At 43.0% G+C, this 15,723-nt stretch overlaps 1 protein-coding gene across 6 annotated transcripts in view; it reads right to left on the bottom strand.

Moving 5' to 3' along the window:
* MYLK (myosin light chain kinase) overlaps positions 1–15,723 on the bottom strand; it is a 1,681,938-nt gene that overhangs the window by 547,415 nt on the left and 1,118,800 nt on the right. For all 6 annotated transcript variants that reach the window (XM_069224656.1, XM_069224654.1, XM_069224658.1 and 3 more), the window contains one exon: positions 12,208–12,405. In XM_069224656.1, coding sequence (XP_069080757.1) covers positions 12,208–12,405 — 198 coding nt within the window. The remainder of the gene's footprint in view (positions 1–12,207; positions 12,406–15,723) is intronic.

Below are 15,723 nucleotides of genomic sequence, written 5' to 3'. Positions count from 1 at the left end.
TGACAGATCTCAGTATTCCAGGGAAAGGTAAACATAAAATCAGAGGACCTTTTGAATGTAGAAGTGAACATGTTGTGTACATATATAAATGTCCTTGCCCCAAGATATATGTCGGGAGTACTTGAGGGGCATTAAGAGCTATGACAGCTATGACAGGAATTATTCATTTTCACACCACTCACAGAGGAGATAAGAGTACATGAAAGCATAATGTGATTGATGATGTTCCCCAAAATGTTGACAGGAGGAGGTAGGGAAAAGAAGTTGCGATGGTTGCAGTCCAAGTGCATACTTGTGTTAGACAGCAAAGAAGGCAGAGGTTTGAATTTGAATGAGGAATTATATGTACATCTTTAATTAAATGGAGTCCATCTATTTAAATGGTTGTAGAAGGTGCATGCATAGGACAATTACAGTATTTTAAATATTATTATAATTTTCTTGCTTCAGTAATGTGATGTTTCTTTGTGATTTTAATCTTTTAGATTATTTTAGAATGACCTAACATTCTAAGCATTTGTAACAAATTTTCTGGTTTGCCAAAGGGACTGCACTTTACATTGACAAGAAGATGTTATAAAGAACAGATACAGCTCGGTATTACCTAGTTGGGCTATTTATACAATTCTTGGAATGAACAATGCTTTTTTAAAATCATTTTTTCCCTGCTGCTCTAGATGCTTTTTAAATTATGACAGATTTTGTGTATGAGATAATTAAAATGCAGTTCTTGGAGTGCTACAGTTATTTGGAATTTATATTTGAAACAAGAGATCAAGATTTGCCCACTTGGAAAGGAATGTGGCTACATCTATAGCTTATTTGTAATTATTTTGATTTTGTTTTTTTATTATGGAATATACAGGAAATGTGATTTTCTGGATATGCACAGTGTTGAATATAGCGATTGGCTCACATGCATTAAGTTTATCCAATGGGTAAACAAACCATGAAGTTCTAGTTGACTTACTCAAAGAATATGATTTCTATTTTTCTTTTCTCACTAGATATTTAAATGCACACAACATGGCATCACACATCGTGACCAAGGCTGCTGTAACAGCCAAAATGCGTTGATGTACTCATCCAGCAATGCCTAATAAATCTGAACTTGCCGCGCCGCAGCGCGTGGCACGAGCCGAACATTCGGCTCGGGCCGCAGCACGCGGTCATAAGACGCGGCGTGCCCCCGTCTGCTCTGTACCTTACGAGGCCCCAAATTGGGCATGGGGCCTCGTTCTTTTTTAGCGCACCGCGTGTCTAGGCAGATCTGACCCCCCACTCACCTGTTCTTTTCTTTTCTTCTTTTTTCTGGACATCTGGTTGTGCCTTCTTTTAGGTTTTTCCCCCTTTCCCATAGTACCCTTCTCTTCCCAGCATTCCTTGTTCCCTACTCTTTATGGTTCCTAGTCCATTCTGTTCTATGTGTTTTTCCCTATCTAAGATGGTGTCCTTTTACTTCCTGTTGGTCGTTTCCTGTTTGTTGGTATTTAAGGGCTGTGTTTCTTTCTCTCCTTGCGCTGCAACACTTTCTGTTTGGATGGTGTCTTCGCTCCTGCTTCCTTGTATTCCTGTGCTGGTTCTCGTCGGTTCCAGTGTATTTTCCTGTATTTTGTTCCTGCTGTTACCTATTCTTTTGCTCCTGTTGCAGGATTCTATCTTTTTGGAGGTTTTTTTCCCCCTTTCAGGGTTTTTCTCCCTCTGGCACTACTTCTGAGGGACACGGCCTGCTCTTGGCGTACCCATTGCCTGCAGCACCGTGGCTACCAGAAAGAGTCGCCCCTACTTGGGCCAAGGCCGAACTTTCCAGAACAGGATCCACCGCACTCGCTCTGAGGCCTCCAGGGTAAAGCAGCACGTAAGTCGTGACAGATTGTAGCGCCCAATACTCCCGACGTCGTCTAATTTCATGGATGATACAGTGGTGGCTGCTGCAGATCCTGACCAATCTCTTCTGGCAACCATTCAGCAACAAGCTCAGGAACTGCAACAATTACGCAATGAGAATGCTGCTTTATGACAAGCTTTGGCCTTTCGCAGTGCGGATGTTCCGGCCGTCTCCACCTCTACACCTCATTTCTCTGGTGAACCAACTAAACTGCGAGAGTTCCTCGATGCATTGACAGTGTATTTTGCCTTCCGACCTACCCAATTCTCCCACGACAAGACAAAGGTGGGATATCTTATCAGTGTGTTATCCGGTCCTGCCTTGGCCTGGGCAACCCCGATGGTATCCTCCAATGACCCAGTATTATCCGACTATTCCGCTTTCGTGAATCGGTTTAAACAGATGTTCAGTCGTCCAGGATTGGAGGCCTCTGGGGAAGAAGCCTTATGTGACATCCAACAAGGCTCACAAGATGTCCCCCAATATATTACCTGCTTTCGACAGCTAGCGGCTTCGACCACTTGGGTGGAACGAACTCTGGTGACTTTATTCCATAGAGGACTGAAAGAGGAGATTAAAGATGAGTTAGTACACTCCACCCGAGTTGAAGATCTTCGTGGTCTGATGGATCAGGCTCTTTCCATTGAATACCGTCTCCAAGAACGACGTATGGAGAAGAGAAACAGTAGAGGATCTTCTCAGCCAAGCACTTCACGTGTCTTTATACATTGTCCTTCCGCCAGAGACACCAAAGGCAAACCTATGCAAGTGGATACCACTCAAGGCCCACTTTCCGTTAGCGAGCGGGAAGACAGACGTAAGAAAGGATTGTGCCTGTATTGTGGTGCTGCCGGCCACATGCTTTGTACCTGCCCCGTTCGTCCTCAAAGGCCATCAGGAAACGCCACTTCCCGTACTCTGTAAGAAGGGAGGGGACGGTATCATCGGCTATACCTTCCATCAGTTCATTCAAGGACAATGCCACGACTTTGTTTATGTTACCTGTGACGCTACATTTACCGGACGCCCGTCAAGAGAGAACAATGGCTTTACTTGACTGTGGTGCCAGTGGCATATCTATGGATACAACTTGGGCCACGACTCAAAAAATACCCACACGACCCAAAGAAACCCGAGAACAAGTTCACACAGTGGATGGGTCCTTAGTATCCTCTGGTCCAGTTGATACCACCACCACAACACTGAGTTTACAATTCGTAAACCACCAAGAACACATCTCATTTGATTTAATATCATCCCCCAATCATACTATCATTTTGGGAATTCCGTGGTTCATAATACATAACCCTTATGTAAATTGGGAAACCCGGACTATTTCCTTGTCCTCACAGTTTTGTCATGTGAAATGCTTTGCTTCAGACACTTATTGGTCACCCAAGAGGTTGATGCCTACTGAAATTACTACCAGATGTTCCATCAATACAGTTCAAGGTGTCCCTGATCACTATCTAGAATTTCAAGATGTGTTCCAAAAACCAATCACACCTGTGTTACCTCCACATCGAGATTACGATTGTGCTATTCCCTTAAAACCCAGAGCTATCATACCCTTTTGGAGGATGTATTCACTCACGGAACCTGAAAGGGAAGTTCTAAAGGAATATCTGCAAGAAAACTTACATAGCGGTCTTATTGTACCGTCGTCCTCTCCGGCAGGGGCTCCCCTCTTTTTTGTACCCAAGAAGACGAAGGATCTTCGTCCCTGCCTGGATTTTCGGGGTCTAAATAAAATAACTATAAAAGACCGTTATCCTTTGCCCCTCATGAAGGATATACTAGAGGCAGTCAGAGGGGCTCAACGATTTACCAAATTGGATCTTCGTGGAGCCTACCACCTTTTGCGTATTAAAGAAGGAAATGAGTGGAAGACTGCCTTCCGGACCCCTTTTGGTCATTATGTGTACAGAGTTATGCCTTTTGGTCTCACTAATGCCCCCTCCATTTTCAAAAGATTTATGGACTCTGTGTTCTCTGATCTCTTGAACCATACGGTCGTCATCTATTTAGATGATATCCTTATTTATTCTAGACGTCCTGAACTTCATTGCTCTCACATGAAACAAGTCCTCTAAAGACTCCGGGAACATCAACTGTCCTGTAAACCGGAAAAGTGTGAGTTTGACAAGACCGAAGTCAAATATTTGGGATATCACCTTAGTCCCACTGGAATAGCAATGGACCAGGAAAAGGTACAACCCACCCTAGACTGGCCATCTCCTTCCTCTATTAAGGAAACACAATGTTTTCTAGAATTGGCTAACTTTTATCTGCAGTTCATCTTAGACTTTGCAGAACAAACCAGCCACATAACTCAAACATTTAAGAAGGAAAATTTAAAGAAAGTCTTTGTCTGGACAATGGCGGCATTAAAGGCTTTTCAGAGTCTAAAAAATGCCTTCACTCAAGCACCGATTTTGAGACACCCAGATACTAACAAACAATTTATTTTTGTTACTGATGCTTCCGAAAGAGCCATCAGAGCTGCCTTACTCCAACAACAAGAAGATGACGGTCTTGAATATCCTGTGTTCTATTTGTCCCATGTACTCTCTGCATCGGAACAACATTACTCAGTACTTGAAAGGGAGTGGAGACAGTTTCTTATGGGTTCCAAAGAGCCGTTCGAGGTAAGAACAGACCATCGTAATCTACAATGTTTACGTAATTTTTTATGCCAGAACAGTCGTCAGGCTCGTTGGGCCTTTTTCTTCAGTCAGTATGACTTTTATGTCACCTACATTCCTGGATCCCAAAACATTCTGGCTGATGCTCTGTCTCGCCGTTATCCAGATTGTACTTCTACCCCATCTCAGTATCTACTTGAGCCCAGTAAAATCATCTGAGTAGCTCAGTATTTCCTGGATGAGGTACAACTGGAATATTCTAACTTGACTGATCAAGAATTAAAGAAACTGAACATATGTAAAATGCAAGGGTATTATTATTATTAGAACTTGTTGTTTCTCCCTACTAATGGAGTAAGAGAAAAGGCACTACAAATGTGCCATGATTCGCCGGTCGCTGGTCATAGAGGAATTAAGGCCACACAAGAACTACTCTCACGATCTTTCTGGTGGCCTACCTGGAAATCGGATGTCGAAAAATACATGCAGGCTTGTCCCATATGTGCTCAAGTAAAGATCCCCTGTACCAGACCTGCAGGATTACTACAACCATTACCTGTTCCACCGGCTCCCTGGCACACCATTTCTCCTGATTTTATGTGCTCATTACCTCCATCAGCTGGAAACCGGGTTATCATGGTCACCATAGATTCCTTTACTAAGATGGCTCACTTCACTGCCCTGAAAAAACTACCTACGTTCCAAGAACTAAGTCAGATATTTATCCATCATATTTTCCGTCTCCATGGACTTCCACATAGCATTGTATCTGACAGGGGACCTCAGTACATCTCCCGGTTTTGGAAACATTTTTGTAGGACACTGAATATCAACATAGCACTATCATCGGGTTTCCATCCTCAAACCAATGGACATACTGAGCGTCTCAACCAAGGATTGGAGCAGTACCTTCGCTGCTTTTGTAATTCTACCCAGAGCAACTGGAACACTTACCTTCCTATCGCTGAATTCTCTCACAATAACACTGTCCATAGTGCCTCCAAGGTCACTCCTTTTTTCTGTTCTTATGGCTATCATCCTACCTCTTTTCCTACTACTCCTCAGACTGCCTCTTCTCTTCCTGCTGTTACTTCATTCTCCAGGCGACTTTTACAGATCCATAAATTGATTCGAGCTAACTTGTTGAACACCAAGAGATACATGAAGAGAATAGCAGACAAGAAGCGTAGGGATGCTCCAGAATATCACCTTCAGGATAAAGTCTGGCTTTCGTCAACATTTTTACCTTTACGCCTATCTCAAAATAAGATCACACCTCGTTACTATGGTCCTTTCCGTATCCTTCAGCTGATTAATCCTGTCACTGTCCGTCTTCACCTGCCTCATACCTGGAGGATTCACCCGGTCTTTCATGTTTCTCAGCTCAAACCCTATGTCCCTGATCCTTACTCTCGTCAGTTTCCCTGTCCTCCTCCTGTGTTAGTGGATGATGTACCTGAATATGAGGTACAAGAGATTTGTGACTCTCGTATCTTTCACAAACGTCTTGGAAGGGTTACCTTCTCAGTGAATGCTCTTGGGAAGATGCATCTTCTGTTCAGGCACCTCTTCTGATTCGCCATTTTCACGGCTTGTTTCCACACAAACCTGGGCCTTCGAGGGGGGGGACCTACTGTCACGCTGCTGCGCGTGGCACGAGCCGAACATTCGGCTCGGGCCGCAGCACGCGGTCATAAGACGCGCCACGCCCCCTGTCTGCTCTGTACCTTACGAGGCCCCAAATTGGGCATGGGGCCTCGTTTTTTTTTAGCGCACCGCGTGTCAAGGCAGGTCTGACCCCCCACTCACCTGTTCTTTTCTTTTCTTCTTTTTTCTGGACATCTGGTTGTGCCTTCTTTTATGTTTTTCCCCCTTTCCCATAGTACCCTTCTCTTCCCAGCATTCCTGGTTCCCTACTCTCTATGGTTCCTAGTCCATTCTGTTCTATGTGCTTTTACCTATCTAAGATGGTGTCCATTTACTTCCTGTTGGTCGTTTCCTGTTTGTTGGTATTTAAGGGCTGTGCTTCTTTCTCTCCTTGCGCTGCAACACTTTCTGTTTGGATGGTGTCTTCGCTCCTGCTTCCTTGTATTCCTGTTCTGGTTCTCATCGGTTCCAGTGTATTTTCCTGTATTTTGTTCCTGCTGTTACCTATTCTTTTTGTTCCTGTTGCAGGATTCTATCTTTTTTTAGTTTTTTTTTCCCCCTTTCAGGTTTTTTTTCCCTCTGGCACTACTTCTGAGGGACACGGCCTGCTCTTGGCGTACCCATTGCCTGCAGCACCATGGCTACCAGAAAGAGTCGCCCCTACTTGGGCCAAGGCCGAACATTCCAGAACAGGATCCACGCCACTCGCTCTGCGGCCTCCAGGGTAAAGCAGCACGTAAGTCGTGACAGAACTTGCACCACTGTCCAAGTGTTGCTCTTTACTGATATTTGGGTAAGGATTTAAGGGTTTAGAACACTGATGGTGGTCACAGAATTACAGCTGCACTACTGACATTTGGGATGCATGCTGGCACCCACCAGTTTTGTTTGTGTATACAGGCTATGAATTTACACACACAAAACCATAGAAATTCAGCTGTTTTAGTTATTTGAAGAAACTATAACTAGTGCCCTAAGGTGCCTATAACTCACACCCTCACTATGCATAGTTTTCTCACCAGTAATTTAATTGTAAATGTTGCAGTGATAATATCAATGATGCAACAGAAGATGTCATCACTGACGTCATAAGTGGTATAATTAGCTATGCATGGCGAGTCTGCGAGTTGTAGTTACCTGGGGGCATGAGTTATAGTTACTTGAAACAACTAACTATAACAGCTGAATTTCTATAGTTTTGTGCATGTAAATTCAAAATCTAACTATAATGTCCTGTAACCTTTGTTTTTCCCAGTGAATTTCTTGTTTTTTTTAAAAGCTAATTCCTTATTATAACGTACCTGTAACCATTGTTTTTTTCAATACATTTCTATGTTTTTTGTTTTTTTTTAACAGCGGGGGTTGGCCGCAGGAGCTGGCCTGTGGCCAGGCCCTGCAACCAGCCCTCCACATGCATCTAACACCATGCCATGCATTGCCTTTGGCCGGCAACCTCCCTGCATGCCTCCAACCCAGTGCCAACAATGGTCTTTGGACAGACATGTAAGGCGGGGTTGACTGCAAAGCCTGACTGGCAGCCAGGCCCTGTGGCTCAGCTCTCCTAGGTCCCGGGGGTGGAGGTGGGAGATGTATAATTTCTGTGAACTCAGCATCGGTGCCAGAATGCATCCTGACCTGCTTATTTATCCAAGAACAGTTTTGCGCAAAATTTCTACCCAACTGGAGTACTTTCTACTGGCTAATTTCTAAGTGCTACCAAGTTGAGTAAATGTATAGTGCATATTCCACACTATAGCTGCGGAAAAGACCTTGAGGTAATGTCTCCAGTGACCTTGTGTGTCTGTAATTTGGCAATGTGATTGTTCCTTTAGCGTCTTCATATTGATAACATGAATCCTGGTGTGGAGAAGATGACAAACACTACAAACAGTTGAATCTCCACCAAACAAGGGTACTTCCTCTTAATTAAATGTAGTAAGTGCTTCTTTGTTTGGTGGAGATGTGCTCATATTCCTCCCCTTCAAGAATGGAACTCCAAAATCAGCGGGAAACACGCTCTGGGGGATTTTTAGTAAGATGTCCTCCATCCTGGTAAAAGGCGGGAAGAAGTTTCATATTAGGTCTTTGTGGCATGACAAAGTCTTGCAGCAATTGCTCCCGCAAGCAGGGAGCAGCCAAAAATGCTGCTACCTGCATGCAGGAGCAATCTTTTTATCAGTGTACCGAAGAAAAAAAAAGATGAATAGTCCGCTCCCAGCGAGAAGGAGCAGTTTTCCTGCTCCCAACAACTGGGAACCGACTTACAGTTTGCTTCCACCAAGCAAAACCAAACTATCTTCCGAGGGTGGACACCTCAGTATCAAGGGAGCTGGCCCTTGGGTGGCAGTCCCCAGGCCATTACAGGCTTCAGGAGGGGGACTACTTGGTGACCCTCCTTTAGTTTGCACAGGTCAGCTTCAGGGAGGTGGTGGCCCTTGGGACCATATATGGCCCAGGAGGGGGGCTGCACTACCCCTTTATTTTCATTTCTGGCCCAGGTAGGTGGTGGTCCCTGAGTCCCTATAGAGCTATAGAGGAGGATCCTCATAGCCCCCCTCCGATACATTAAGGACCCCCAGGGGAGGTAATGGTCCCCAGGGCTATTTCCAGGGATATGAGGGGTGTGCAGGGCCCCCTCAATGTTCTCTGAAAAGCTTTGGGGAGGTGGGGGTCCCTGGGGCTCCAAGGAGCTTGTGGAGGGGGTCCGTGCTCCCCCTCCATTATTCTCATAAAGAACCGGGAAGGTGGCAATCCCCAGGGCTCAAAGGAGCCTGGGGAGGGAGTCATGAGTGCTACCCTCCTCCCTTTTTTCATACGCTGCATGCCCCTGGAAGCTGACCTACCAAGGGCTCATAAAAAAACAAGCGCAGGAAACTGCGCTTCTTTATTTTAAAATTTTTGCCGAATCTGCTAATCCGCCACTGTTTTCATGTAAAATTTTAAAAAAATGCTTTTTTGCCCTGGCAGGGTGCAGGAATAACCTGACCTCTTTTCTTTATTTTTTCACTTTGTTTGTGGGAGGAAACTCAGCTGAGTCCCAAATTGGCTGGTTGAAGTGTTGGCAACCAATCAGATTTCAGCACGGGGGCTGTCAGATCCACGGGGGAGCAGCATCCCTAGATAAACAAATGTGTTTTTCACTTAATATCTCCAAAAACTACTGAACAGATTTACACCAAATCACAGAAAGCATGCTCTCTGGACCTAGACTTAGCTTTCTGCCAACCTTGGTGTAATTCCGTCCAGCGGTTCAGACTGTAGTTGTGCTCAAAATCCCTATAGGAAGTTGCATGTGGAAAATGTGTTTTGCCCCCCCACCACACTTTTTCTCAGCCCCCACTTGATGGATCACCTTGAAACGTTCAAGACAAAACCTGAAGTAAGTCGCAAAGTAATTTTGAAAATTTTGTGAGAATTGTCATATAGCCGCAAAGTTATTGGCAAAAAAAAAAATGCTGGGTCCTAACTATAACTACTAATATGCACATACATATACCCCTTCAAGGCACGTGGTTGTGGAGTTAAAAAAACATCTATACTTACCAATTCATACATATCTTTATTGTATTTATTAATCAATATTTCGACCTCTATATTTTGATTGAACAAATCAATTCATCAGGCTTTTATCCACTTCTTTGGAGTGAAAGTTACCAAACTACAGCGGTACCTTGTGATATTACCAAATAATTCCTGCCATCCAGCTTCAAAAACCAAACTTCATGGTTGTCACTCGGATTAAATACGTGTAACCCTCTGCAGTCCTTTCTACCAGTACTCACGCTTGAGAACTGATGCGATAACACATCCATGTTTTGTTTTTTCTTTAAATAAGTGGCTTTTCTTAAGCCTCACAGCAAAGCTAAGCACAATTTCCTTTTATGTCTTTGCATATAAACATCGGGAACATGGTAATATGTGTTACCGCAGGGTTGACTGCGGAATCAGTGCTGGGATATTGGCCTTGGCTCCTTTAAAGGGCTGGGCAAAGCGCACCAGCACTGCCCATGCTAAGAGCAGTGCAGGGCCCCTTGTAGCCCCCGACACTGGCTATCCACCAGCTTTTTAATGGCAGGGTCCCCACCATGAAAAGGCTGACGAAAAGTGGGATTGTAATCAGCCACGTTGTGTTAAGTTCAGCACCGCCATGGTTAGTTACAAGCCGGACCACTGTTATGCACATCAGGATCTATGTCCTGACGGGGGTCTTTACGTGGATCTGCCCACCAAAGTTGTTATTGGGTGGTCGTCCCACCTGGAGTACAGCAGGCTGACCATCAATGCGAGTGTGGCTATACTCAGACTGTCACAGTCGTAATGAGGCCCTTGGTTTTTTTGTCACCATCCTTTTAAGAAACCTAATGGCTGGCACTAACATATTGCAAGAGTTTCTAGTTCATAACTGATGTTATCAGGAAATGTAACAACTATAAACAGTGGACTGTCCACCATCTTTCCTAAATCTGCACAGTGTCAGTCAATAATTGTGGTCAAAGTATGGAAATTCTACACAGAGTTCTGATTTATTTGTAACAAATGATTTGAGGAACAATCTCAAATAGGGACAAAGCAAGAATTCACAAATGTTCTGTTTCAGGTGCAACTTCAAATACATATATTATCATATGATAGGCAGTGATTGAATGCTTCAAATCTGTTTCTGGAGCTTTATCAGTGGTGGTCTATGGAGCTTGCGGACACTGTGGCTCAGACCCCAGTAATTCTCATCAAAACCTATAAAAAAAAGACAACTTGTATCAAAGCCCCTAGAAGGCCTGTCTATATTTTTATTATTTCTAGAACACTGACCATTTTCTTTGAATTATCCTATAGATCCAATATATAATTATATCAGTTTAAAATCACAACTGTCTGTTTTTTCACTTCCCAGTTTTCCTAAACGTAACTTTAGGGCTCAGTGGGAACATGAAAGTGGTCTATCAAATTGCTATTTCTTAACTCAGAATTCTTAATTTAACTGGCGTTAAATATCCGGGATATACATTAAAGGGATGCATTAGCTTCTAAAAGAGGAGTGGCCTGCACAATCAAATACAACAGGGGTGGAGTTGTCAAAATAGAAGTCAAAAGAATGGTAGTTGGATCATTCTGCACCTTTACTATGGACCTATCTTATGTGAATCATGCCCACTAAAGCAACTGCTTGGCTTGTGCTGTGGTATGTTACATTTCAAGCTGGGAGGTGTTCCATGAGTGGAGCAAGGGTGTTTCCATGCATCCATCCATGGAGTTTGGCGCAAACCCAGATTTAGTGAAGCTACTAAATGCATCAGAATACTATTCCTTTCCCAGTGAGGTGAGAAGAGGAGAAATATATTTTTTTCTTTTCATTACTTCCTTTTTGTATGCATAATGCATTTCACTCCACAGATAGAAAGACGAAAATGCCTCTAAGGATTGTTTTTGTGCAGAAGGTATACCTTCCATCGCAAAAACAATCCGATCTGAAACGCAGGCACTCTTGAAGGATGGTGCCTGTGTTGGTGCTAGGCAACACATTCTGCACCACACAAGGAGAGAACAGAAATGTTCCATATCTTTGTAAATATGGAGCATTTCTGTTCTCTTCCTTTGGCTCAGTGCAGCAATTTGGTTTGCAGCCATGCGTTGCATGAAAGATTAATATTATGCCCCTGAGGCCCTAGCACTCACTACTCTTACCAAACCTGCCTCCTCAGACTACAATGCACAAGAAGCTCTAGAGGAACCTACTAAAAAAACCTCACCTAGCTAAATCAACTTGTTAAGGGGAAGGAGTTGCTGGCCCTTGACAAAGTCGCTACGCCACAGCTGCAGATGTTTGGTGCACTCTTTCTCATATAAAATGTTTACCTTCCCAACTTATTAACTGTGTGTGTTTGGGTAGATCCTGTATTTGAGCATTATCTCAGAATTATGGAAAGACTGCTGATAAAAATCAGAATTCTCAATTTGTCGGGTAATCCACATAGTATTATGGTTAAGACAAGAATGACATTGTACTTTGAGATTTCGATTGTCACAAACCTTGGACTGTTAATGTTCCTTGGGACTGTGCTTCACCTTCATCATTCCATGCTTCGCAGGTGTACTTGCCAGTGTCTTCAGGGAACACTTCCTGGATGTACAGACTGTACTCGTTACCTTTTTTTTCAAAATGGAAATCTTCTGATTCCTGAATTTCCTTTCCATTGTGAAGCCAAATAACCTCGGGTGCTGGGTTTGCTGAGGAAAACAAAAGCAAAGACAGAACTAAGTAAGATGATCATTACATTTATGTTGGGCTGCGATGAATCTTCCAATACCAAAATGGTCTGGTAGCTGAAAGATCCATAGAAACACCAACTCTCTTTAAGAGCATAGACCAAAGATACGCTGAAAATGTTTCATACGCACCAAAACACATTGTTTGGGCTAGATCAAGTGCAACAACATGCACTGCCTCAGCGTCTACTCTAAAGATGCTAGAAAGAAAAGCAGCTGAAATACAAATATGGTAACTAAAATGTTTGGCAATAGGTGGGTAGACAAGACCAATGAAAGTATATTATGTCAGTAGCATTAATCAACTCTTGACAGAATTTAAAGACCATTTTGGAAAGAAGGGATTCATAAGTTTTTCTTTAACGTTTTGGAAAACAGTGGCACATGGTCCATTTTAAACCACACTTAGTAAGTTAAGAAGGCTATAACATATGATTTAATAATAATTGACACAAGGGTTGTGGCTTTGCTCCAACACAATTTTTTTTAAAGGATTACACAATGTATTTGTGAGTCCAGTAAACCTAGTAAAACAGATATTGGCAGGAACTAGGACTGCCATTTCCTACATGGTCAGTGGGATATTGACAAACTCTGCAGGCAATGCATGTTGTATTGTCAGCATCCCTTTTTGATGTAAGTGTTATTGCCAGCATCCACATGCCCAGATATTTTCAGCTTCCACCTACTCAGGTATTATCAGCAGGCATTTTCCGAGTAACATATTTACAAAAACACTCTTGCCTATTAACCGCTTGCTGCCAGGCCTTTTCCCCCTCAGATGCCAGGCCTTTTTTTGGTGCACTTTGCGCTTAAGCCCTCATAACTTTTTATCCACATAAGCTACTCAATGCCAAATTTGCGTCCTTTTTTTTCCAACATCCTAGGGATTCTAGAGATACCCAAAGTTTCTGGGTTCCCCTGAAGGAGACCAAGAAATTAAGTGAAATACAGCAAAAATGTCCTTTTTTTAAAACAAATAGGAAAAAAGGGCTGCAGAAGAAGGCTTGTGGTGTTTTCACTGAAAATGGTATCAACAAAGTGTTTATGGCGCTAAAATCACCATCTTTCCAGCTTTCATGAACAGGCGGATTTGAATCAGAAAACCAAATTTTTCAACACAATTTCGGTATTTTACAAGGACATACTCCATTTTTACTATTTTTGTGCTTTTAGCATCCTTCCAGTTAGTGACAGAAATGGGTGTAAAACCAATGCTGGATCCTGGAAAGCTAAACATTTCTTAAAAGTACACACAATTCTGAAATCAACAAGGGGTCATATGTGTAGATCCTACAAGGCTTTCCTACAGAAAATAACAGCTGAAATAAAACAAATATTGAAATTGAGGTTAAAAAAGTCATTTTTCGCCACGTTTTACTCTGTTACTTTTTCTTGCAATGTCAAATTTTCAAAAGTAATATACCTTTATGTTTGCTGGACTTTTCTGGTTGCAGGGATATATTGGGCTTGTAGGATCAACAAGAACCCTAGGTACCCAGAGCCAATAAAGGAGCTGCACCTTGCAATTGGTTTACATTCTATACCAGGTATACAGCAATTCATGTGGTGAAATATAGAGATTGAAAAATAGTTATCAAGGAAACCTTTGTATTTCCAACATGGACACAAGATAAGATGTTGAGAAACAGTGGTTATTGGCACATCTCTGAATGCTGGGGTGCCCATACTAGCATGTGAATTACAGGGCATTTCTCAAATAGATGTCTGTTTTTTACACACTGTCTTACATTTGGAAGGAGAAAATGTAGATAAAGACAAGGGGCAAAAATACTTGTTCTGCTATTCTGTGTTCCTCCAAGTCTCCCAATAAAAATGGTACCTCACATGCGTGGGTAGGCCTAACGCTCGCGAGAGGAAATGCAACATGGACACATCACATTTTTACATTGAAAACAGAGCTTTCTTTTGCGAAGTGCCTAGCTGTGGATTTTGGCCTCTAGCTCAGCCGGCACCTAAGGAAACCTACCAAACCTGTGCATTTGTGAAAACTAGACACCTAGGGGAATCCAAGATGGGGTGACTTGTGGGGCTCTCACCAGGTTCTGTTACCCAGAATCCTTTGCAAATCTCACAATTTGGCAAAAAAAACACATTTTCCTCACATTTCTGTGATTGAAAGTCCTGGAATCTAAGAGAAGCCACACATTTTCTTCTACCCAGCATTCCCCCAAGTCTCCCAATAAAAATGGTACCTCACTTATGTGGGTAGGCCTAGTGACTGCGAAAGGAAATGCCCCAAAACACATAGTGGACACATCAAAATGATCAAATACAAAATTACATTTTCGCGGGGGCTGGGCACCTGCGTTTTTGGTCCTGGGCTCAGAACCCATATAGGAAAACCTACTAAACCCAAACATTTCAGAACACTAGACACTCGAGGGAGTCCAGGGAGGTGTGGCTTCTGTGGATCCATCAATGTTTTCTAACCCAGAATCCTCAGCAAACCTCAAATTTAGCTAAAAACAAAAATCACATTTTTCACTCATTTCTGTGTGGGAGCACTGCACCAACACACATTACCTACCACCCAACGTTCTCCTCAGTCTCCCGGTCAAAATGATACCTCACTTGTGTAGGTTGGCCAAGTGCCTGTGATAGGGAAGAGACAAAAACATGTAAAAAAAAATGAGGGGGAACCAAAGCGAGTCCAAAAGGGCAGTTTGAAAAAAAAAATGTTTAGGCTGACAAGTGGGGCAGAATTTTTATCGGTATAGATGCAACAAAGCTGGGTGGTAGGAATTTTGTAGATTCCTGCAGATTCCAGAAGGTTCCATCACAAAAATTAGGGAAAATGAGTGATTTCCAGCAAAGTTGCAGGTTTGCAGGGCGGTGTGGGTAAGTAAATGGTGAAGAGAGGCAGAAATGACCTATCATAAATTTGCCCCTAGGGGAGCGACCCTTGCCTAAAGGGTACCTTCCCTTATCAATGTAAACAAAAGAAAATCCCTGGTGTGTAGTGACTTCTGCCCCCGGGGCAAATCGTCCTAATTAATATAGGCCAATCTGCCCCTGGGGGGGCAGAAAAGATCTAATAAAATAATTCCCTAGGGGGTCACTCCCCTTATGAGTGAAAACAAAAGAAAATACAATCTCTGGTGTCCAGTGGCTTCTGCCCCCTCTGGGCATTTATTTATTTTATTAGGGCGGGCAGAAAAGGCCTAATAAAATAATTGCTCCCCAGGGAGCGACCCTGGCCTAAGTGGTCGCTCCCCCTATGAGTATAAACAATAAAAAAATCACTGGTGTCTAGTG

Source organism: Pleurodeles waltl, chromosome 3_1 (assembly GCF_031143425.1).
Source record: "Pleurodeles waltl isolate 20211129_DDA chromosome 3_1, aPleWal1.hap1.20221129, whole genome shotgun sequence".
Taxonomy (NCBI): domain Eukaryota; kingdom Metazoa; phylum Chordata; class Amphibia; order Caudata; family Salamandridae; genus Pleurodeles; species Pleurodeles waltl.
Note: the sequence above shows the minus strand (reverse complement) of the source record. Positions and strands in the feature narration are given on the sequence as shown.